The 26,109-nt window shown below is 42.1% G+C and overlaps 1 protein-coding gene across 1 annotated transcript in view; it reads right to left on the bottom strand.

Annotated features, from left to right (window-relative positions):
* The window catches only part of LOC149083563 (uncharacterized), a 51,486-nt gene extending 28,827 nt beyond the window's left edge, over positions 1 to 22,659 (bottom strand). The window contains exon 1 of the mRNA XM_089234079.1: positions 21,594 to 22,659. Coding sequence (XP_089090205.1) covers positions 21,594 to 22,409 — 816 coding nt within the window. The 5' untranslated portion in view covers positions 22,410 to 22,659. The remainder of the gene's footprint in view (positions 1 to 21,593) is intronic.
* Positions 22,660 to 26,109: the final 3,450 nt, after the last annotated feature.

Genomic DNA, 26,109 nt, shown 5'->3' with positions numbered 1-26,109 from the left:
CTGCGGGCCGGCGCCGTTACGGATTGGTTAAAAACCTGAATTTCTAATTTTTTAACCAATCCGTTACGGCGCCAAATAGCAGGATCGAAAACTAGCGTTCATACCCCAACTACCGAGCTGAAGTTTTGCTCTGCGAGAATCCAAGCTCACTAGACCCAAATTCGAGTTATCACTTCTACAATTCGAGATGAACTTTTACGCTCAGGGGGAATCCAAGCTTACGTTTCCTGGCCATAAGATCCGAACTTGACTTATCCACTCAGAGGATATTTAAGCTAAATTTTGTTTGCTTACAAAGACCCGAGCTGAAGTTTTCCGCGCAGTTTCATTCAAAAAGAAAAAAAAAAAATCACAAGAATCAAGCTTAAGTTTCCAGCTTAGACTCAAGCTGTTTTTCCTACTTCCCCCATCACCACATGAACTTCTGCACAAATAATTTGAACTGACTTCTCCAGTTAACGCTTCCAAAGTCTTTTCATATTTGTGTTCTAGAATCTAAAAATCATTAAAAAAAAATGAGGCTGATTCTCGTGCAGGAGGTGTATCTGTCTGTCACCCTTCTCCCGTTGCATGTAAAGGATCTAGGGCAGCAATTGCATACAGAGGCGCCGACATGAAGAAAACATTGAGGGAGCTAAAATTTACCTATCGTCCCGTATATACGGGACTCGAATTTGTATGCAGTAGGGGGGGGGGATGATTGCGTTGCATTGTGTATTATTAATTGGTTATTGACGGGGGGGGGCAGGCTTCCTTACAGCGCCCGAGTGGCGTGGTGGTAAGATACTCGTCTACCGTAACGAGCTTGAGGCGACCACCAATACACGACGCCTACCTTTCTGCCCCGACTCGGAAATGGCATTAAATTGCGTAAAGCGATGTGGCTGTAGTTGGTGTGTGGTGAAGTCGGTCTCCCTTACAAAGTTTATTAGGGGGTGCTCAGATAGCCTCGCCCACAGGTTCTGGTGCCTATGCTCCTGTCACAAAACTTCAATAAAAAAAATTTTCATTGATAGATTTAAAATTGAGTAAAATATTGTACTTGAGGGGTATACTTATAGGGATGGATGGCATGGCTTCCATAAGGTTGGAACTGACGGGGCTCGGGATGATTCTTACATTTTTTTGTTTTTTCGCACTATAACTTAACTATAAGAGGACTGTGAAAAGTCTGGCCCCGGGGCCCGGCCGAAAATCTCAGCCTACGGGCCCGACTCCAAGATGTGGGGCCGTGATGGAGGGTATGGGATTAATATTACTTAAGTGCTCAGGGCCTTTAAACGTCTTAATCCGGCCCTGGCAGGAGGGGATGATTGTGTTGCATTGTCCATCTTCGAGACGCAAATGTGAGCGGATCTCCCCGTTAAAAAGTCTCGCCACTGAGAGCAACAGCCCTACAACGGTACAAATATTCAACCATTACACTTCAATCATAGATAGCAGCACTGAAAAATTCAAACACGACACAAGATACGCCTCTTAGGAACCAACACACACATACTTCCGGCACAACACAATCGGCAGTAAATTGCTCGCGGCGATAAACCGGAGTTGTGCTCGGTTTGAATGAATGAATGTGTTGCCTTATATATTTATTAATTATTGAAAAAGGGGGCTCGACCCCTTTACAAAATTTATTAGGGGGAGGGGGCTCAAATAGCCTCAGCCTCAAGATTTCGGCACCTATAACCATGTACAAATAATAACTTTAGCAAACAAGGAAGGTCATGCATTTTGGAACACCGCATAGTGCTGCCCAAAGTGAAAGGATAAACATGTAGGCTCGCGCGCTCCTCTATTGTTGAGAAACCCTGCGAAATGATTAGAACCAAGTCCAACCGTTCAAAAGATCTGAAAGTTTCTTGCTCACAATATCCTATTTCGAGAAAACAATCAAACTCGCATACAAAAGGGGACCACAGAAACCACTTTCACTAATTTAAACTACCCCAAATAGAGCCTCAACATCGTCGTGCCCTAGAAATGGATTCGCACAATGGCCTCCATACCATCAGCGTTGACCAGCTTTATATGGAAAACCACACACACAACAACAACAAAGTCATTTATCATTTAACTGGTGTTTGTACCATGAACAAAGCGGATTAAAAATCTTTTTTAACGAACATGGGGCCGTTAAATCCGAGCCCGTGGTGACTTCCGTAAACGGTGCCATAAGCTAATTTCCTCCACTTAAAATCTTATGAGGAAAACGGAGCTAAGAAAGTTGTCTCTTTTCTGCTTGTTATGCCCCATTAACTAAAGCCATCACAATGTTAAAACTTTCCCAACTAGCTAATACATTTATTTCTTAACAAGTTCTTTTTCGGCTCGGGCCGTATTTTTAGCTCCCAAAACAACCCTAAAATTGGGTCCTTACGAAAATTGTATCAACTCGAGATGACGATTTCGACAACATAATAGAGACGAGTAATGACACCAATTTTCTAGACACCCTAGAAATGTGTCAGTTGCCTCGTGAGGACCGTGTGAAATTTTTTGAGAATTGTACATTTTTCTGCAGCACGGATTTTTTTTTTTTACTCTATAATCAGACCGGGACCTACCGAGCCATTCAGAAAGCCTGGATAAGAAAGTATACATACTTTGGCTGGAATTAGTGTCCCTTAAACAGTGCTATCATAACGAGTGGGACAAATGGGGGAATTTGCCAATTAAATGATTGAAATTTTCATTCATTCTGAAATTTTGTTATTTCAAATCATATAGTAAACAGTATGGCATTAAAAAAAGTTATTTACTTTATCATGGGGGAGGGAGGGGTTCAGTCGATTGCCCTCATAATGGAAAGGTTTGAATTTTTAACGTGTTTCCGTAACAGGTCGATTGCCCTCAGTCTGATTTTCGTCATTGTAGGTCAAGAGTCTTCGACGCATGGTCCACGGGCCACACTTGGCCCTCGAAACTTTTTATTGCGGCCCACGGATCATTTTCAGAAAATGGTCGATGATATTGAGAAACGAAAATTTACATCTTAATCTTAAACTTCACGACCTCGCTTGTGATTTTCAACCTGATTGTCATGGCGATTCAATTCAAGAAGTATAAATAGTATTAAACACTTGGGGTTTAAATGTAAACAGCAATTTAAAATGGAAATACCATGTTCATGAATTACTTAAAAAACTTCCGCTAATTTCTTAAAAGAACTGTGCTATGCTTGGTTTTAATCATTTATAAATTATGGTACAATTATATGGGGTGGTGATTAATATAAAACTAATTTATTGCCTTTATTTTCAATCCAAAAAAAAAAAAAGAGTTTTCAAAATTTTGAATCGGGGGGGGGGGGGGGATCAGTCTGATTCTTCTGCAATTTTTAGAAATCTTAATCCCCTTCTTTTACGCCATAATGCTCTTTTTCGCTCGAATTATTCTTTTCTTTTCTTAAACCGTAATAAAGGCTTATGCAGTTTAAAAGATAATGTTTCCGAGCGAAGACCTCACATTTATTTACCGCATTTCTACTTTTAAGAAAGAAATTTTTCGTAAACATTTTTATTATTTAGCTCCGAAATATATTATAAATTATACTATAAATATAATTATAAATATAAAATATATAAATATAATTCCCTACCACTAGAAATACAATTTTTATACGTTTAAATTATTAATTTCAATAGACGATGTAGACTCTTATTTCGACCTTTAGGAGGAGCAATAAAATTTATTCACTTTAGCTTTGACACTTTAATTCTGCATACAGTATTTTTCAATTTCAAAAACAAAAAATTGTTGTTTGTGTTGTCTATTGTATGTGCGAGTTTCATTTTTTTTTTTCACATATTTTTTATCTAATGTTTTGTTTATTTTGCATTTCTCGTCATGCATTAAGAACTTTGTCTCTTTTGTGTTGTGTGCGTGTGTTTTCTCGTTGTTGGTTTGTTACCTTTACGTTTCTTTGTCGTTTGTCATTGGTAATTTTGTCTCGTTTATGTTGTATATGTGCCTTTTTTTTCAATTTTTCTGTTCATATGTCGTATGTTTTATATATTTTATTTATTAACTATCATGTAAATTTTCAATTATCCGTACAGGCATCACAGGACGATAAATATGTTTGAAAAAAACTAATGTTAAATCTCTGTATGTTGAAAATGAATAAATTTGATTCGATTTGATTAGAGAAATAATTCTAGGATAAATAAAAATTATTCTAGAATGAATGAAAGAAATAATTTCGTAACAAATTGATGGAAACTCAGAATTAATGAAAGAATCAATCCCAGAATTGATGGAAATTCAAAATAACTGAGAGAAGTAATTTTTGAATTTAGTTTTGAATACAAATCAATGAGAGAAATTATTCCGTAACTTCTCTGATAGAAATAATTCCACAATCAATAAAAGAGTAACTGCATAATTATTGAAAGAAATACTTCCAAGATATATTGGGGAGAAAAATAATTTCACAATCGCAGAAATAAATAATAAAATAATCATTTAAAGTAATTTCAGATTAAAATTAATCTCATAATTAATTAATTTAATCAGTAATCAATCAAAAAAGTTTTCAGAACTAATGAGAAAATAAAATAGAACTGGTCGAATTCGATAATTAATAAAAGAAATAATTCCAGAAAATATAAATTCTTCAATTATTTTTGTCCCTGTTTAACTCTTGGCCCCTTCTATGAAGGTGAAACTAATTTCCAAGAGTTGGTGACCCACGGGCTTCGTGGGAAAGTTGCAGTTTGGCCCGTCATGTCTGAAAGGTTGAAGACCCCTGCGGGAATAAAGTTAAAAAAACTTGCCGGTTCCAAGTATTTCATTAGTGCTTATTTATTGTTTTTTGAACCAGAGGGCTTGTAGTTTCTACGGTCACCCCCCCCCCCCAACATATTAGGAGAGGGCGATATCGCTCATTTCGGGAAACACTGACCGAACCGATCGCCATTTGGAATATTGGCCCATTGTCATGTAAATTTCCTAGAGCGCGTGAGAGTTTTCTAGAATCGCGTCCGTGGCTCCCAATCCAGAACAAGAACCATGGGGGCCCGTAGTTGTTAACCTACATAGGCCTAGGAAAAATTGACGGCCAAGACCCGAGCTGAATACAAATATCGGAAGTGGAAGCGGAATATTATTTAAACTAGGCCTTTTTTTTTTGGAGAAGAAATGGTATTGTTTTTCGGGGCCGTAATATTTGCAGAGATAAGAGGATGCTCGTAACATACATGTCACTCATTAACGAGTCGGAAATAGGCCGAGCATCGAGTCGAATTTTGAAATGCGTAAGGCCTTAATAAGAGACAAGGTCAAGGCGGCCCGACACAAAAAGATATCGTAGAACAATGGATGAGCTCGTAAACATTTTTTTTTTCCCTCAGTGGTCTTTGATACTTGCGTCGTACCATTTTGGGATTCGATACTTTTTCGGAATCCTGACTATGAAACTCGCGGCATCCCTGTCTGATCTGGCGGCATACTTGGGTGACGCGGCACACCGTTTGGGAGTCACTGCAATTATTTCAAGCTTCAGTTACTATACATTTGCGAAGGACTAATGAAGTTCGTTCCGTTTTATTGGCCATTTGACGCCAATTGTGGGATAGTGCTTCCAAAATTGTGTGCCGTGGCAGTTTAGAGATCATCACGATCATCATCAGACAATGAGATCTATCATGGGTGCCGAAAGAAATGTTTTCTGTAAATTTAAGCTTATATAAAAGCCGAATCTTCGAGGGCCTAAAAGCTCAATTATTTCTTTGAGGGGCTATATAAAAGGTGAATTCTTTTTTCGAGAGCAGGTGAATTGTGGTTTCAGGGCCGTATGGAACCTCCATTGCCGCTTTGTAAAAGCTAAATTTTTTTCTTTAGGAGTCTTATAAAAGCTCAGTTATTTCTTTGAGCACTGTATAAAAGTTCAATTTATTCACTAGGGGCGGTACAAACGCCCAATTGCTTCTTTGGAACAGAAAAAAAAATGGAATTATTTCTTCAGGGGCGATCAATTATCATTTTTTTAGAGCTGTCTGAAAGATGAATTATTTCTTTTTTAGGGCTGTATAAAAACCAAATCAATTTCCTCTCTGAGATCCATATAAAAGCTCAATTGTATCTTTGATGACCGCGTGAAAGCTCAATTAGGTCTTTAGGGCTGATAAAAAGTGAAATACTTGTTCGAGGGACTGTATAAAACGGTGGAATACTTCTTGTCGGGTCTATGTAAAAGCTGAATTATTTCTCTGTGGGCAGTATAGTAGGTTGATTACTTCTTTGAGAATTGTATATTAATGCTCGATTAATTCACTAAGGGCCATATAAGAGATGAACTACTTTTTTGAGGACCGTATGAAACTAAATTAGGAAAGCTTTTACAAAACGTGAATTACATTTTTGGGAGCCGTATAAAAGATGAGTTATGCCTTCACAACGCGTGTAAAAGTTTTATAGCTTTTTCAAGGTCGATGTGAAAGCTGAATTTACATCTTCCATGGTCGTATGAAAGCCAGATTTCTTTTTCGAGGGCCGTATCAAAGTTAAACCCTTACAGAGGCAATTCCGAGATACGTCGTCAAACTTTATCTGCTTTATTCCGGTCACCCCCGAAATATCTCGGGTTCTTAACACGCTTTTATTCCCAATGTAGCAGTTGGATCGGGAAAATTCTAAAAACCGCTTAAATGATTAATAAGTTCAAGGACAGTATAAAAGCTGAACATGTTCTTCGAGGTGTTGAATGGAAAAATGTATTAATTTCCTAGAAGTCGTATAAAAACTTGATTACTGTTACGAGTTATCACACAAAAGATATATTATGTAACTCAGGCAATTTTATAAGAAATTCAAACTAGAGGGCCATTTTAGAGAAAAGATGTGGAGCGAGAGTGAAATTCTTAAACATTGACAGAAAAACAGAAGATTCTATCAAAGATCCTAGTGGATTTTTTTTTTCTATTTACTGGCGGGCCAGATAGAAAAAAGTGTTTCCACCATGGCCCATGTCTCCTGAGACGAACCAGCTTATATCCTCTAGGGGGACAGAACGGGGGCCACGGATGGTCTGGAGGCCAGATAGAAAGGATGGTGGGTCAAAACCCCAACCAGTAGGCTTTTTTTTTAAAATTTACTCAAATAAATTTTTCTTGAGCCCTGTGAAGTGCACACGTAGTTCCAGTGGTCTATGGCATGGCCCCATACAAGAGTGGGGCAAACAGGTCTCCGACCCGGGGGTCTGGGACGATTACCATCAGTTTTGTCCATGCTATAAATTCACTATAAAAGGGCCGTGGAAGATCCCAGCCTAGAAGCCCTGCTGATGGATATGGGGGTCATGGGCTATGATGGTATAAGATGGGTCGTCTCAACGGCACCATGTGCCCCCTTCGGCTCAAAGTGGCTTTCCAATTCCAGTGAGTATTTAAATTGAGAAGTTTGTACTCTCTTAGTCAGGGGGGGGGGGGGGTAAAGATGTTATTAAGACGGCAAGAAACAATATTTCCTTCGAACCCACACATTAACGTTATCAAAGAATCGTGAATCCCACATACACGCGAGCACGCACGCAATGTGCGATAGCGTCCTTGAGTTCGAGTGAATATTTTGACAGCACGGTCTGGGGGCCACCGAGACGCGGGCACTCAACCCATCATCTGCAGAGCGATCGATAATGGCGGATGCACACCACGTGGTCTTAAAATATCCATGGAATCCTTTTTTTTCTTCCCGACGACGACACCTGCGCAATAAAGGATTCCCACAAGGACGGTTGTTGTCACCAACACACAAAGGCACTGTTTTCTTGTGCACATCCACCCTTATTGTGCTTCATTCTCGTCATCCCACTACATTCAGGCCTACAATAACGGGCGTGGCCAGGCGACGATTCGCCAAAAAAAATGCGAAATTCCATCATTTGAATAACGAGCACGAGAACTCTTGCCGGTCTCAAGGCCAATACGGCTCCGTTAGAAATTCTTATACGGCCCGCAAAGCAATTTAGCTCTCTAGCTGCGGGCAACGCGAAAATATCGCGTATTCCAGTGGTTCTCAACCTCTGGAAGCCCGCGATCCGGTAAGTCTCTTTTGCATAAGTGAAAGGCCCGGTCATACACGCAACTAACGAGAAATAAATGGGAAAATGAAACTGTGAACCACTCACGGCCCAGTGTGACTAGGGCCCGGTGCTGGGCCACTGCCGTCTTAACGCATGGGCACGGCCCGGGGGCCTCAAGAGAAGAGGGGCCTCACAAAAATGAAATACGGTTGAAATTTTTTAGAATTTACAAGGTAGGGCCTCAGAAAAACCACTTGGCCCGGGGGCCTATGATGCTCTTAAGACAACTCTGGCCGCGGCCCGGTGGTTGAGAAACACTCGCGTATTCTATAAAATTTCTAAAAATGCACATGAAAAGGAATTTTAATAAAAGAATTGGGCTCCTGAGTATTCGTCTTAAGCCGGGATTACACTATAAAAGTTTTATAAAAGTTCGTTTATAAAACTTGAAAAATGCAACCAATAGGCGGATCAGTTAAGTTCGCTCGAATGTAACAGATGTGTTTATTGGTTACATTTTTCAAGTTTTATAAAAGAATTTTTATCAAAGTTTTATAGAGTAATACCAGCCTTATACGAAGAAAATATCATGGCTGTAACCAGGTTAGGGCAAGGCCTGGACCTAGGCAATACCTTCTACAGCCACGACTCGAGACTCGATGGATAGTTGCAGCTTAGGAGCCCCCTTCCCCTGTTAATGAGACAAAGACTTGGCGAAAAGATGGTTAACTACATTAGTGCCTTGTTGGAGGGTGGGGGGAGGCCCAGAGCATCTCTCTAACTGGAGGGATAGGACTTAGTAGTGTTAAGACGAGAAGCAAAGTAGAGGTGAGCTAATAGACGCAAGCAAAGTTGGGGCAAAGTAACCTAATTAGAAAAAATGGGTAGGGATATTGAATCTGTGATTTGAAGGGAAAAAATACCTCGGTGATACAGCAACCAGGGGAAACAAATACAAATACAAATACAAATACAACGCCACAACAGGCAAAATGCCCAACGAGGTGGCTGATAAAAAGATGCCCATAAAAATATGGTTGTCATATGTTTCAAAAATACAGCAACCCAATTAAAAATGCAATTAACACAAATTACAAACAATATATACACATGATAAAATATTATACGATGCCCATAAAGATTACTTATGGTTGTCTTATTCTAAGAATGGATAGCTTCTCGATTTACCCCAACATGTTTATCGTATTTCTTTTTAAACGTGTCAATTGTGTTACAATTTACTACCTCCGGGGGTAAGCTATTCCATTTATTAACAACCCTATTGGAGAAAAATTCCCTGCGACACCATAACCTTGCATTGTCCCTCACCAATCGATACTGGTGTCCCCTTGTAAAAGCAGTCGATTGGCGGTGTACTAAAAGTTCATGGTCCATCCTATCCATCCCATTGAAAATTTTGAACACTTCGATCATATCTCCTCGACACCTGCGTTCATCCAATGTAAACATATTCAAAAAATGAAGTCTTTCTTCATAACTCAAGCCCTGTGTGCCAATAAGGACACGCGTAGCTCTTCTCTGCACCCCTTCAACCAAGTCTATGTCCCTCTGTAGGTATGGTCTCCAAAACCTTACAGCATACTCCAGTCCAGGACGAACTAAGCCTCGAAAAAGAGGAAGAATGACTTTAGGAGAACGCGAAGAGACCTTTTTGAAAATGAGACCAAGCATTCTATTCGATTTTTTGACAACCGCTGAACAATGTTCAGAAAACTTAAGTCGCTCGTCAATGAGAATTCCCAAATCGGTGACTCTAGTTGCATCCGGGATAGTGACACCATTCAACTCGTAAGAGAACCGTTGGTTGTTCGAACCAAAATGAGCGACCATGCACTTATCTACGCTAAACGTCATGCTCCATTCATTTGCCCATGCTGCAATCTTGTTTAAGTTGGTCTGGAGCAACTCCCTATCGCTTTCATTCCCGATTACCCCCATTAGCTTCACATCATCTGCGAATTTGCTAGTAATTCCATCGATACCCTGATCGAGTTTATCGATAAAAAGTGAAAAAAGTATGGGGCCAAGGACACTTCCCTGAGGAACTCCACTTGTGACGTCTGTCCAACCAGAGAATTCCCCGTTCACCATAACTCGTTGCGACCTATCTCTTAACCACGATTCTATCCAATTCAGCAAGTTGCCCCCTATTCCAATCTCGTGTAAACGCTTCAAGAGTTTGCCATGTTGGACCCGATCGAATGCCTTCTGGAAATCAAGGTAAACAACGTCGACATTTTTGCTCTTACCCAAAGCCTTAGTCACGTAATCATAGAAGCAAAGGAGGTTAGTTACACATGACTTCCCCTTCCTGAACCCATGCTGATTATCCGACAATACATTATTCTCGTCTATCCACTTCACAAACTGCCTTTTGATGATAATTTCCAAAATTTTCGAGAGGGAGCTCGTCAAACTCACTGGACGATAATTAGACACCACTTCTCTACTACCCTTCTTAAATATCGGAACAACGTTAGCCAGTTTCCAATCTCTCGGGACGATACCCTCAGCAACACTACTCCTGTATATCTGTGCGACTGGCCCCAACAATTCATTAGCACCTTCCCTGAGAACCCTGGGATAGATATCATCTGGTCCTGGTGCTTTGCTTGCACATACATTTCTTAGAAGATTTAGGACCTCCACGTCTTCCACTTGAATATCGTTGAGCGTTTTATTACCCCATGCAACACCCGTATATCGAATATCATTATCTCCATTAAAAACCGACGCGAAAAAGTCATTGAAAGCACTACACATGCCTACTGTCCCCTTACATCCATTATTGACGTATCGAAAAAATGATTTTGGGTCAGAGCCAATGTTATCTGCCAACCTAGATTCAACTTGCTTTTTACTATCCCTTATCGCTTTCTTCAACAGTCTTCTTTTATCAGTAAACAATGATAGGTCACCTCGTCCACTTTTATACTCTCTGAATGCTCTTTTCTTTTCAAGATAAAGGTTCCGCACGCTATCCGTGAACCATAGAGGGTGTGATGTACAAACACGCTTTTTTCGAACAAAGGGTATGACGTCGTGCAAAACAGAGGACAGCTTCGTACTAAATTCTTCCCATTGACTTACCACCCCTACTGATTCCAACCGGTCTTTGAAAACTTCCGCTAACCTTCTTCTCAAAACATCAAAGTTAGTTCTCCGAAAACAAGGAACCAGTCTTTTGTTATCAACCTTACCCGAGGAAAAGTTACAGAGAAATCTGACGATACGATGATCACTGGAAGAAAACTCTTCCCCCACCGAAACATGTTCAACTAGATCCTCAGAACTAGTAAGAACTAAATCCAAAATAGCAGTACCCCTAGTGGCTTCTGATACATGCTGATACAAAAAATTTTCGAGCACCAACTTAAGAAAGTCTCTTTCATACTGATTTCCAGATGAAAGGTTCTCCCAATCAATACCCGGGTAATTGAAATCCCCTAGTATGAGAACCCTCTTTCGCTTACACATGTAGGAAATTTCATCGTGCATAGGAGTGACAATCGTCCCTTATTTTAAGGGACAGATTCGTTGATTCCTCATGCTATTTTTTGTTGGGAGGGAGGAGATCACATGAGCGGATCCAGAAGGGGACGATAAAACGATCACCTCCCTCCCAAGAGCCCCTGAAAAAAAAATGAAGGAAAAATTTATCTATCCGGCAAAATTCGGGATGATTTAACGGACCTAATGGCATCAGTCTTCACTCAATTCGAAGCTGAATATGTCTATCCACACGGAACTGAAGATATTTGCCTTTGCTTCATTCACAGTTGAAGATATCTACCTCTGCGCCATTCGGAGCTGATAGTGTTTGCTCGATTTCATTTGCAGCTGCAAATATCTGCCTTGGCTTTATCCGCAGCTGGCGATATATCTGCCCTGGCTTTATTCGCAGCTGGCGATATATCTGCCTCGGCTACATTCGCAGCTGAAGATGTCTGCCTCGACTATATTCGCAGCTATGTCTGCTTCGTATATATTCACTACTGAAGATGTCCGCCTCCGCCTCATTTGTAGCTGGAGATATCGCTTCGGCTTTATTCGCCGCTGAAGATATCTGCCTCGGCTAATGCACGAATCCAGAGGGAGGCGATGGGGACAATCGCCCCCACCAAAAACTAAAAATTAGAGAAAAAATTTATCTGTCCTGTGAAATACGGGACAATTCAACGAACCTAAACAATAAATCGCCCCTCCCAACATCGTCCTAGACCCGCGCCTTGTTGAGAGATAAGAGTCACCGTGTGTGTGTCTTACAATTGTTAACCATTTTTCCTTGTCTATGACGATTATAAAGCCTTTGCAGCCCGGCTGTATCCATCACAAAACCGCACGCGATTCAAACTGCCCAAAGAAATATTTCAACAGAATATTAAGTCGATCAAGTCCACTTAATATAAATAATAGCTGAGATGAGCGAATACAAAGCCAGAATTAGCCAATCCATCAACCATTGTGGCGAAATCGGGGCAGCCAACATGCAATCTCGGGACACCATTGGGTTTTTTTTTTCTCACGACCAGATTAATGGATTAATGGCTCGATTAATCTGAGCGGGTATTACATAACCTTTTTTTTTTCCACATTAGGCCGGATTCCAGAGGAAAGCAATCGATCCGTAGCCACTCGTTGACCGTCTTCATTCTTCCAGGAGAAGTCAAACGAGCGGTACCTACCAATAATAACGAATACAATGGCTATCCACCAGAAGACATGGCCATGCACGAATAACCACGTCCAGAAGCCAAGAAAAGCGAAATGTCTTCACTTTCGTTGCTGGTCACGTAGAAATAGATGGGGGAGGTGCGGTGGTGCCCGTGTAAAATAATTGCTCTTGGCTTGTTATCGCTTATCAATTGATTCCACGAAGCAGAAAAGTATTCAAATCGTGGCATTCTTTTGATATGTTCTTCTTGCCATTGAATGCAATTTAGGTTAGTAGAAGCCATTGCTGGAACCAAATCCGCGCGAGCTTTATGGAGATTTAGAGCTGGGATACCCAATTTTTTTTTTTCGAGTTCATATGGGCACCCCCGCCCTTCTGCGGGGCAGCTTAAGTGAGGGTGCAAGGAGTGAATCGGTGCACCCTGGTGGCAGGATGTAGGCGGCGGCAGCTGAGGCTTTAGTTAGACACCAGAAATTTCGAAAATCTCGAGTCGTGAAGACTAACATGACAACGCTTTTGAGCCATACTTTGACGACAAAGATGCTGAGAAAACTTGAAGGAACAGACAGGGTCCGGGACCGTAATACCAGAAACAAGAACGTACTCCTTGACAAGGAAGCAACTAGATAATTTGACAGCCGGGCCAAGCACGCATTTTGGCATCCACATGTAATGTAGAAAGAGCAGTTAGGGGGTGAATTCTGGCTCCCGGGACACGAGAAACGCCCGCTCTACCCTAATTAAGAACCCTGCACTTTGTCGGGGGCGGCAAGGGGGTATTTTGGTGAAGTAATTTTTCGGAAACGGTCAAATAAAAGCAAACGAAAAATTCAGCTTCTTACTTTCTCGGCTCGGGAGCATCAGAAACAAATTTGACATGATAAAATTGTCTCGTTAAATCCCCTATAGGTATAGGGGGAGGGGGTTGCCAAAGGTCCCAGCCTAGGAGCTTTGCTACAGGTTGTGGGAAGGGGGGGGGGCATAGTAATGGTGGCTCATCAGCAAGAGCTCTGATGTGAATCATGATCTGGAGTAATTAAGAACGGTAAAATAGTCTTGAATCAAAATATGGGACAGTTTCTTTAAAAGCCGGACACATGGTCACGAACATTTTATTCGGTAAACAATGGTGGGTGTGGCTTTCTATTGAAAAAGATCAGGTTTATCGCAGAGTCATCTGGCAAAAGCTCCGTCAGTCACCTTCCTTAGAAGCGGCAAGTACTTGAGTCACACCCTGCCTTTCTGGTGTGTATTCTAAATTGCCGTGACACATCGGTTGGGAATCGTAGTATAAAATTGATACTTTTCACATCGTCTCTTCACATTTCTTCGTTTGCATAAAATGCCAGTGAAAGATAGAGTACGAACAATCTCTCTTTTAGATCCAATGAATTTCTTATTTGAATCTAAGACAGGGAGATGTGGCACCACATGCCGGAACCGGCGTCCTCCGAATTTTTACAATGTTTAGCCTTTTATTAGCTCAAAAACCTCTCAAACAGTGCTATTTCATTGACCGTAATACTGTTTCCACCGTCACTGTACAGCATACATGCATGCTCAACTCAGGTCCAGTGGGCAAATGTGGCCCTCGGAGTGATCTGGTGTGGTCCGTGACCTCAAACTTAATTTTGTAAAAATGAACGGAGCAGCACATAACCGGATTCGTCAAGTGACGTGCGGCACATTTACAAATCAATTAAGTGACTTGGCTTACTGTTACAGATCACTTAAGTGACTCACAACACATTCCCGGAAGACTTAAGTGGCTCACGGCACATTGAAAGATCACTTATGTGGCCCGCGACAATGAAGTGGCCTGTACATTATATGCAGCTTGTTGGTCGTTCCCAAGCGAAGGCTTGGCACGCCTACGAGCAACGTGTTGGGAAATTACTGACGGATCGGTTTTCTTTTTCTTTTGCGGCTTAATTTGTCTCTCAATTGCCCAGGTATTAATTTCCTACGGCTCCATAGACTCAGCAGTTATTATTTATTCTCTCTCACCGCTCTCTTGCCTTATATATTTCATCTGCCCCCGGCCCCCCTTGCGCTATATTGAACTTATCCACGGCTCCCTTCCCTAAAGGTTATTTTTCAGTGGCGTACACAGGGAGAGGCAGAGGGACTCGTCCCCCTGCCTTCGCAAGACAACTAAATGTTCAATTTTTTTAATGAAAATATTAAAAAAAATTGAATATTTAAAAATATCGGAAATATTTTTTACATGATATTTTAACCAATTTCGTTTAATTTAGAATGTTTTTGAAATTTGGTTGCTCAAACTTTCGCTGGAAGAAATTCCTTGCTCCCCCCCCCCCAAAGGTCGAGCATTTGTGAGCTCCTGCGTGACGCCTATAATTCAAATGCAGCTTTACTGCCCTAAAAAACATTTTATCCGCAGGCCCCTTGCCCAAGAGGTCATTTAATCACGGCTCCTTCACTCCAGTGGTCAGTTTTCTGTGGTTAAGTTACTTTAGTGGTTATTTTTAATTTATTAACGGCGTCTTTGTCGCAGTGTTCATTCGAAATCTCTGGGGCGGGGGGTGGCAGCAGTGCTTGCTTAACACATGCAAATTGAAAGGCACTGATTCATAGCCAAGAAAGGGTGGGGTGTCTCTGATAAAAAATCAGTTTGCCTGAGGGCCGTAATCTTAAGACGGCCCGGGGAAGGGGGGTGCCTGCTCTACGGAGGTTCGTGATTAGACTCATATGGCAAGAAAAGCGCTTCAAAATTGAAAGTCCTACCTAATAGAGCTTTTGACTGCAAGGTTTTCCAATATTTCAAGTGCCCAGCAGGCTTCCCCGAGCTCCAAATTTCTCAATTTTCAAGCGCTTTTCTTGCCCTCCTATTCCTTTTTAGAAATGAAAATAGTGCTTGGGTGGGGGGGGGGGGGTGGCGGCCTCATTATACTTTATTTTCGTCGGTCCGCTGTTCCTTTCCGGACTCTTCTTAGAAGGCAAAGCCGGTCCAAAATTGAATTTTCACGACATCAATACAGACCATGCTCAGAAGAGTATTTACGGGGCGGGTTAAGGTGCTGTAGGCCAAAGCGGCGCCAAAATGAGGAATGAGTGGTCAAGAAAACTCGTGAAATGGGAGAAGGGGGGCAAAATTTGCAGTCTAGAGGCGGTAAAAGAAATAAAGCCACCTCTTCCTAGAGTGCGTTGGACCGGTCGATGAGGGAAAAGAAGAGTAACCTGAAGAGTTTGTGAGAATAAGTGACCAAAACAGTGTGAAAGCACGTGAGTGACCAAAACAGTGTGCAAGCATTTGAGTGACCTAGCATGCAAGCATGTGAGTGACCAAAACAGTGTGCAAGCATGTGAGTGACCTAGCATGCAAGCATGTGAGTGACCTAGCATGCAAGCATGTGAGTGACCAAAACAGTGTGCAAGCATGTGAGTGACCTAGCATGCAAGCACGGGAATGACCAAAAGAGCTTGCGAACATGTTGAATGACTAAAAAAGTGTGCATTCACATGAGTAACCTAGAGAGTAAGAGGTACAGGCATGGCCCCCTAGGCTGTGATCTTCCGCGGTCAGACTTTTCACGGGCCCTTCTATAGTTAATTTACAGCGTGAAAAAACAAAAAATGATGAGAATTGTCCCGGGCCCCAGGGCTAGAGCCTTGTCAGCCCCGTCCTTGTGGGGGCCATGAGTACAGGTCAGTGTGGCCAGTTTTTTCAGCATAGCTCAGGTCTTCTTCGACCACCTGCTTATATCTCTGAGACAGAGCGGCGGGCCACGTGATCTGGTTAAGAGGTACAGGCCAGTGAGCGATCAAAAGAAAGAGTAACCTAGAGAGTAGGTAAGCACGGGAATGACCAAAACAGTGTGCAAGCATTCGAATGACCAAAACAGTGTGCAAGCATTCGAATGACCAAAACAGTGTGCAAGCATTTGAATGACTAAAACAGAATGCTAACACGTGAATAACAAAAGAAGGCCACATATAGAGAGCTCGGTCAGTGAGCAAGCAAAAGAGTGTCCTAAAAGAGTTTGCATGGGAGTGACCAAAACAATATGGAAGCATGTGAATAACGGAAAGAGTAACCTAAAGAGTGAGGGACCTGGTTGGTGAGTGAAAATTTACGTAGAGAGTGTGTAAGCATTGGAGTGACTTTAAGAGTGACTTAGAAAGCGAAGTATCGGGTCAGTGAAAGGTCATAAGAGTGACCAAGAAAATGTGCAAGTATGTGAGTGACCAAAAGACAGGGCATGACAATTGGAAAAAAAATATTTAGTTCCCAAACTAACTTCTTCGGAGCCAAGCATTGTACTTTGCTCAAGAAAAACCGGTCTTAAATAATGTTTTCTTTTACTTTTTCCATGTTAAAAGATGTAGTTTGATGAGGTAAGAAAATTTTGTGTCATCCCTTAGACTCTAATTTAGAAATTTACTCCAATTTATCAATCACATTTAGAAAATTTCAGGTGCCAATACTGATTTTGTAGTAGCCATTGCAACCTGGCACCTGGGATTTGTCCCGCCCTGCCAAAAAGTGAGTTAAAGACAAGCGTACTCACAGGGGCGGGCACTAAGCGGCAAATTAGCGGAATGACCAGTCAAGAAAATTAAGCTTGAGTGGTCAAGGACTGCAAATTTTGTGAAACTCGCAGGAGGGTAAACCAGAGCCACTTACCAGATGCGAGACCCGGTGCAAAACTAATAGCGAGGCCAATTAGCTCCTATTTTTTTTGTTTTTCAGAGGAGAATCGAAAATACAGGAAATGAAAATCATGAAAATTCAGAATAAATGCAGGAAATACTTTTGTATTTGATGGAAATTCAGGATTCCAGAACTGATGAAAATTCAGAATTCAAGAATCGATGGAAATTCAGAATTACAGCACCAATGCAAATTGAAAATTTCAAAACCGATGAAAATTCCGAATTCCAGCACCAATGGAAATTCTGAATTCAAGAACCGATAAAAATTCAGAATTCAAGAATCGATGAAAATTCAGAATTCAAGAATCGATGGAAATTCAGAATTCAAGAATCGATGAAAATTCAGAATTCAAGAATCGATGAAAATTCTGAATTGCAGCACCAATGGGAATTTTGAATTCAAGAATCGATGGAAATTCTGAATTCAAGAATCGATGAAAATTCTGAATTCAAGCATCGATGAAAATTCTGAATTCAAGCATCGATGAAAATTCTGAATTGCAGCACCAATGGGAATTTTGAATTCAAGAATCGATGAAAATTTTGAATTCAAGCATCGATGGAAATTTTGAATTCAAGAATCGATGAAAATTCTGAATTCAAGCATCGATGAAAATTCTGAATTGCAGCACCAATGAAAATTGGAGATTCAGCACTCATTAAAATTCAGAATAAATGAAAGAAATGGTTTCAAAATTGATGAAAATTCAAAATTTTAATGAAAAAAAAAATTATTACCGTAAATGTGCGGGACCCTGTGCGACCGCACCAGTCGCACACCCATTAGGAGGTGGCTCAGGGCTAAACCATAGACCAGTCTCTGCCCATGCTCGTATTAATGACCTCACGAGTCTCGTCGAACCTGGAAGCGAATGGACTCGTTCGAGTGAAGCAAAAGACACGCAAATATTTTTTCGAGCCGAGAACTTCCCGTTGTTCGATGGCGTGATTTTAGGCCCATCTTTTGGACGTTTATCGGCCCGATGATCGGCCGTGATTTGCATATATATATTTTTTTACGCGGAAAAACGCGGCGATGTCTCTATCACGCGATCATAACATACATGAAAATAGTAGGCAGAACACCATTTCCTCATAGCTGTCTGCCTACTAACCAAACAAGAAGCTTCAATGTGAAGCCATCACATGGCCTTCCCATGTAACATCAATGAAAGCGGAAGTCGCGTATTTGGATTTCAGGAAAGGCCTACGCCCTTTTCGGTGGGCCCAACGACATTATTGTTTAGTCTCCGAGGTTAGAAAAATATCTTCTGATAGCGCTGTGGAAGTTGATGTTGTCCATTTGAGTGACGTGTTCCCCCCTGTCATCTTCCAGCAGCTGTTTTGCATTTTGGGTCGACGGCATGGCGTGTGAAATTCGACACCAAAGGGTTGTCATCCCGGCGCGGGAGGCCTTCCTTTGGCCTGCACTCGCTGCTGCTTATGGAAAGGCCGGATTTCTTTTTATCTATTTTTAACTATTAAAAAAAAAAAACCACGGGCGTACTCACAAACTCCTGGTGATAATATTCAGCTTCCGTGCAGTCATCGTAGAAGTTATTCAGCTTTCGTGCGGTCTTACAGGATCGATCCAGCTTTATACGCAGCAATCAAAAACATATAGTTAAGCTTTAAAACTGCCTTTGAGCAAGACAAAGGTTAACACTTTTATAAGGCACTGAAAGATGTGATTCAGCTATTTTAAAACCGACTGAGGCTGGTATTAGGCCGGGATTACACTATAAAAGTTTGATAAATCTAACCAATATATAAGGTTATTGGTTACATTCTAGAAAATGCAACCGGTGACTTTATTAGCTGCATTTTTCAAGTTTTATAAAAGGACTTTTACCAAACTTTTATAGTGTAACACCGGCCTAACACTATAAAACTTTGATAAATAGTCTTTTATAAAACTTTAAAAATGTAACTAATAAACACATATGTTACATTGGAGCGAACTTAACTTGTCGGCTGCATTTTTCAAGTTTTATAAACGAACTTTTATAAAACTTGAAAAATTCAGCCAATAAGTCTATCGGTTGCATTTTCTCGAATCTAACCCATAACCTTAGTGGTGAAATTATTCAATTTTTACAAATCAACTGTTATGAAACTTTTACAGTATAATTCCGGCCTAAGGCAGTGGTTCTCAAAGTGTAAGTTGCGGCTCCGTAAGGGCATCATTAATCCCTCTTGGCGGGGACGTCGCGAAAAGTTGATACATTGATGCAGAGCCGCTCATAGGGGTGTGGCTAAAATCACGCCATCAAAATTGACAATTGGCCCCCAAAAAACGCGGGCCCCCGTATTTACGGTAACACAGTAGTTTCTTTCGTAAATTCTGAATTTCCACCCTGTCGGGAATCGTTTTTCCAATCAATTCTGAAAGTATTTCTTTCGTTTATTTTGAATTTCCTTCAATATTCTGGGATTTTGAATTTTCATCAGTTCTGAGAATATTTATTTCATTTATTCTGGATTTTCACTGATTCTGAGAATATTTATTCCGTTTATTCTGAATTTTCATGGGTGATGGAATTATTTCATGCATTTATTGTGAATTTTCATGATTTTTCCTTTTCTGAATATTTTTTGATTCCATTCCCTCAAGAAAAAAAATTGAGGCTAAAGGGGCCCCCACGTCTGGTAAGGGCGGCCCTGCATTGGTGAGTGCCCGTTCAGTGTTTTGAAATAAGGGTGGATTCACATCTACAGACACTGTATACTTTCTTTAAGACAAAAATGTATGTCTGCGCTTGCGCAGTCACGAAAAGATATACTGTATATGAATACGTTCATTGGTGTTATGTTGAACAACGTTCGCCGTGTCTCACACACGGTGAGTGTCCCTAGATGTGAATTTACGTTAACTTTCAAAGCAATTCCATTAGACTATTCTGGAGAGCGGTGGACAGGGCCGCAACTAGGGGGTGCAGGAGGATCTGGTATACCGGACTAGAGGGGGCATACATTTCACTCTTTAACCTCTCCTTCAGCATTATGGGGGGGGGGCAAAATGCGTGCTTGTCCCGGCTGACCAAGCATCTAGTTGCGGCCCTGGCCGTGGATAAATGAAGACAAGGCCAAGAGAGCCATAAGTAGAAAAACTACAGGCCACTCTAAGGTGTTAGTTAGCTCTTATACGCAGGGCCGCAGGTGGATGGGGGGGGGTGTTCCTTAACATTATATGGAGGGCGCTAAAATGCGTGCTTGCCATGGCTGACCAATCACCTGGTTGCGACCCTGCTTATACCGTGCTGAGAGACGTAATGTCTCTCTCTTGTACGAGTACTCAAAGGTGAAATTTAGCTCCTGAACGGTCTACAAATACGGGACTGAGGTTTTTTTTAGATAGGCCTGAGAGATGTGCTTTCAAAGATTCAGCTTTTGTACGGCCCAAGAAAATGAAATTTTATTATTCACATGGCTGGAGAAGATATAATTCAGCTCTTATACGGTCCGAGAAGGTTTAGGCCCCATTTCTGCTGTTTTTACTTCCCGCATGAATATTTTTAATTTTTGTGCCCAATAAAGATGCAATTCAGCTCTTATACGGCTTTCACAGATGTAATTCAGCTTCTTCACGGCCGAAGAAACTGTTTTCACAGCTCGAGGTGTTATTCAGCTCTCATATGGTTTTCGAAAATGTAACTGTTTTCTACGTTATTCAATTCCATACTGCCCACCGCAGTAATTCCCGTACGTTCGGTATTGGCGCGTTTTTCGTGTGCTAATACTAAATTACAGAATGAGGTCAAAAATTGTGGAAATTCATTGCAGTGTATCTCACAACATGGAATGGAATTGATACGCTCGGGAAAAGGTGAAGAAACGATATTTTAGGGGCTTTTTTTCTAGGAAAAAATATGCTTTGCTGGCGCCTAGATTTTTTCCAATTTGCCAAGCCCTGGATCAACCTGTAAGTCTTTCTACATTGAACTAGCTTTCCTAGGAGCTCCGGTTTCCAGGCTTTTCCCAGTAGGCTTGGGCTGACAGGACCCTGGGCGATTATCTTTTTTTTTGCTCCTAAACACTATAAATTCACGCTATAGAGGTGCAGTCAGTGGCCATGGGGCCCTGCTGCAGGATGTAGGACAATGTGTCTCCCTTTAACTCAGGAGAGGATCCAGACAATTACAGCCCTGGTAATAATTAATATTATGAGTGATATGATAATGTGTAAAGGTAACTTACCCTTTGGTGAAGAGATCTCAGATCATTATTGACAATCTGTGGGCGTGGTGGCAACGAGGGCCTTTGCTTGTCGTCATCGGAGTGAGTCTCCTCGGACCGGTCATCATCGGCCTCGTGTCCATTCCCACCACCATCATCCGACGACTCTATTACACCAAGGGTCGTGGTCATCGTGGCGGCATCCAGCAGCCTATTAGGCCTCCGCCTCAGTCGTTCCTCCCTCGCCATCTCGGCATCGATCTCGCGTTCCATCTGCACCAACATCGGTGCGGGCATACCCTCACAAAGGTCACAACCCCTACGGGCCACTTCCAGCAGGCAGAGCACCACATTCCTCTCGTTCTTACGTTCCACCAGGTCATCCGTTTCGAACAGCAAACACTCCTTGACCCTGAGCCAACCCCTGCACCAGCCTATGAACTGGCTTACGTTATCCCGGGCCTGGAAGGTCCCGGGTTGGACACCTTCCCGGAAGGTGACCCGCGGCCAAGGCCTGGTGGACGACCCAGGGGCCTCTCGGGCACCCCTCAGCACGTGGTTCGCGTGGCGGCACAGCAGGACCCCGGTCTCTAGGACCTCGAAGAAGTTGTCGGCGTCCACTTCGACGTCCTCGTAGAGGGACTGAAGCCATTCGGCGAGGTCCTCCTTCATGGCGTACAGGTACTCCTCGTCGCTCTTGAAGGGCCGCACGGATCTCGGTTCTATGGGGGTCATGGGAGTGGTCACTTTCCTCTTTTTCTTGGATGTCTCGTCCGACGGTAAGTCCGAGTGGCCACAGCAGGCGGCATCGTCTTCTTCGGACGCCGGGACGGCCATTTTCTCACTTCACCTGAGTCTTGAGCTCAATCGATGAAGACACTCACACACACCCCCTCGAACTAAATACGTGAAATCTGACACGAGCAGCAACGAGCGCCGAACAGATGCGCGCTATAGCGAGCGATCCACTGATATCCCGATCTGCGCATATTCCACCACAGCGACCAGTCGATAAGGAGAAAGCACGTGAAATGAGCGAGAGCGAGCGTGTGGGAGCGCACGCGATTTCGTCGAGCGCCACCTGGAGGCAGGGAAAAGAAACTGAAGCGTGGTCAGTAGTGCGGGGAAATGAAAGATAAGAAATTTATCATTATATTATTATTATCAGTGGGAGAAAGAAAAAGCACGTGCATCTTTTTCGTGTGTACAATGTTCAGCTTGTTATCTTGGAGATGGCCACGGTCCGTCGAGTCCTCGGACATTTTTCATTTGTATATCACCACCACCGAGCCTAGGCATTTTGCGGCCCCTCTGTATTATTTCTATGCCAGCTCCCCCCCCCCCCCCCAACTAGAGGAATTTCTTGCCGGAGTTGGTCTCAAAGATAATTTTTGTGACAAATATACTCTAATTTTACTTCTCAAATTTACGTTACAATTTAAAAATAGAAGCGTATTTTTAAGGTTTTTTCGCATGTAGGTGACACAAATTTTGCCGCCTTTTTATTATATTTTAATTTTTTAACCACTCATTCTTCGAATCTGTCTCCCTAGGCTAGGCCCCACCCCTAAATACGTCTCTGTTTCCAATTAACTCATTTGGTCACAACCATGCTTCAATACTTTCTTGGTGTAATTTTTTTAACACTCTTTGTCACTCACTGACCTCATTGTTCGCTCCCTAGGCACTCCGCTGCATCCATACTCTCTAGGTCACTATTTAAGTCGCTCATTGATTTAGTCATACTCCAAGTCCCTCTTTTGATTATTCACATGCTTGTACACACTCTAGGTCACTCTTTTGGTCATGCTCATTAACTTTGCTGTCTAAGTCACTCTTTTTATCAATCCTATGCTTACACATTCTTTTGGTCACTCCTATGCTACACACACTTTAAGTTACGCTTTTGGTCACTCCGTGATCTGTTGAATCTCAAGACCACTTTCAGTCACACCCCGATCTGTTGAATCTCAAGACCACTTTCAGTCACACCCCGATCTGTTGAATCTCAAGACCACTTTCAGTCGCACCCCGATCTGTTCATTCTCAAGATCACTCTTTTGGTCACTCTCTGATCTTTAGCCCTTACTCTCAAAATCACTCCTTTAGTCACTCCCCGATCTGTTCAACGGATCGTGTGTGATTCAGTTAAATATTTTGCTGTCTAAGGTGCCTAATCTCTCATGCTACTAATTTTCTTTCCCCCTAACTCCTCAAACATGCCACCCCTCTGAGTTTGTCACCCTGGCCTATAACTCGCTAAGTCTGCCCCCCGTAAATATGCTCCTGGTTACAAATAACGTTTGCCAAAAACATTTTATGCGTGTTTTGCTAAAAAATCAAGACCATTTTTTTTTGGGTGGGGGAGAAAGGCACCCCCATAGTAAAAGAACTGCCCTCTAGTTCTGGCCCTGGTAGTAGGAGTAGCATAATTTTGGAAGTCCCGTCTCCTGAGCATGATTTTCGCTCCATGGCCTCATAATTTCATGACATCCCCCCCCCCCGCCCCGAAAAAAAAAATTAAAACAGCTTGCATCCTATGTCAAACTAAACATTGTGGACTTCCATCATGTCCAGGGCCGTCTTAAGAGCATGCGTTAAGACGGCACTGATCATGTCCCCTACTCCCAATTCTTAGATTCCTAGTGTTCTACATAATTAAAAGTCAGGCACTGTCCTTTCCCATTTAATTCAATTAACATATGGCTAATATTCCAACATCTTCGATACTAGTCAGGGGGATGATGGCACTCAAGTGCAAGTGCAGAGAGACTCCTCATGATAGTGAGATCTAGTTAGAATTTTTGAGAATATGTGTGTAAATTGGAGATAAAATTAATTCTAGCCAGATAAGAGGGGGGAGGCAGAAAAGTTACTCTGCCCGTGGGCCGATGATGTTGTTAAGACTGTCCTGTGTTTGTTTTGGGGGGGGGGAGGCTACTATTAATGCTTTGGCCAGTCTTCATACCAGTAAAAATTGAGGCCCCCCCTTATTCGTAGATGTGACACATCGGAATGCAATTCGTTTCTATTGAAAAGACCACACGTCGAGTATTGTGCTGGTTTTTGTTGGCCTTTAAAGGCAGCTCCTTCCAAGAAGTATGATACAAGACACACGCACACACACAAGGCCCAGCTCACCTGAAGCATTTCATGGTAAGCTGAGCCGAAAAATGTCATTCATCAAGGGGACAAAAGGATGTCCACGGACACACCATTTTAACAAAAGCTGACGGCCATTGTGATAAGGATCGTTGATAAGGTGGGGTGTAGCCCGATCATAAATGGCTACGTCTCTACTCTTCCAGGTGAAAAAGCACTCTAGAGAGACATTCACAGATACTGAGAATTCTGCCCGTTGGCCAGATGCCTCTGCTTTTATCACATATATACACGTCATTAGGCCATTTAAGCCATAGGGTTCTACAAGATAAATTCCATTTAATGTCCGTTCTTTGTGTCAATGATGGATTATGTTAAGAGAAAACTTCTTTCACAGATAAGGGAGAAGGGCAGTCGAGTTTTTCATAGAGGGGGAACCAAGAGTCGATGATAGTTCATCGAATCAGCATCTCGAAAGATTGATTGATTGATTGATTGATCAATCACGCCCAGAGCTGTGAATTTGATGATTTGAGTATCTCGAAAGAGACAGTTACAGAGTTACAGATTAATACAAAGGATCTTATTTGTGGAGCCAGAAAGCATTAAAGGCATCAAGAAGAAACCCCCCCCCCTCCCGGGTCGTGTTCGGATGAGCCAATTTCGAAAGTAAGCATGCGTAGTATTGCAAGCAAATACTTCTCGTCAGATAGGGAGAAGGGGCTCAGAAAAATCAATTAGCCCAGAGCCCATGATGCTCTCTTCAGACGGCCCTACCCATGAAGAGCAGAAGGACAGAACCTTGAAGAATAGCAGAACCTTGGTAGAATGGGGGAAATCCTTAAAAAGGCGAGAAATTTTTCTTAGCCCAGGGTTGATAAAATCATAAATCCGCCTCTGCCTAGAGCAGTGATCCTCAAAGTGTGCGTCGCGGCTCCTAGAGGTGCCGCCAACCTTTGTCAGAGGCATCGCGGTGAGCTGGAGATATTGATTTGTTTGCATATTTATGCTTTCAAGAGGTTCTTTTTGATAAGTGAAAATATCTACTAATCTATTCTGGGTAGCCGCAGATGAATTAGGCAAAGGAGCCACGAGTAACAAAGGTGTGAGAACCACTGTCCGAGAGAGCGAGGGACCAAGTCAGTGAGTGATCAAGTGAGTAACTAAAAAAAATTGCAAGCATGTGATAAACCAAAAAAGTGATATATAGAGCCCGAGCATAAGAGTGACCTAGTGATTGATGGACTAGGTTAGTGAGTGACATCCTCCTCCTAACTAGACCAAGGGCTACCGCTCTATCTCATTGAAGGGAGATATAAGCAGGTGGTCGAAGAAGACCTGGGTAATGCTGGAAGCTGTGGGTATATGTGTTGTGAACCTAACATGAATTTTGTTTCTGTGTGATGCTTGTTATAGTGCTGTCATCTGCCATCTA

Source organism: Pholcus phalangioides, unplaced genomic scaffold, assembly GCF_987345545.1.
Source record: "Pholcus phalangioides strain wild (caught in Gottingen) unplaced genomic scaffold, Ppha-v1.0 ptg000008l_1, whole genome shotgun sequence".
Lineage (NCBI taxonomy): Eukaryota > Metazoa > Arthropoda > Arachnida > Araneae > Pholcidae > Pholcus > Pholcus phalangioides.
The sequence above is the reverse complement of the archived record's forward strand: the minus strand, read 5'-3'. Positions and strand labels throughout refer to the sequence as shown.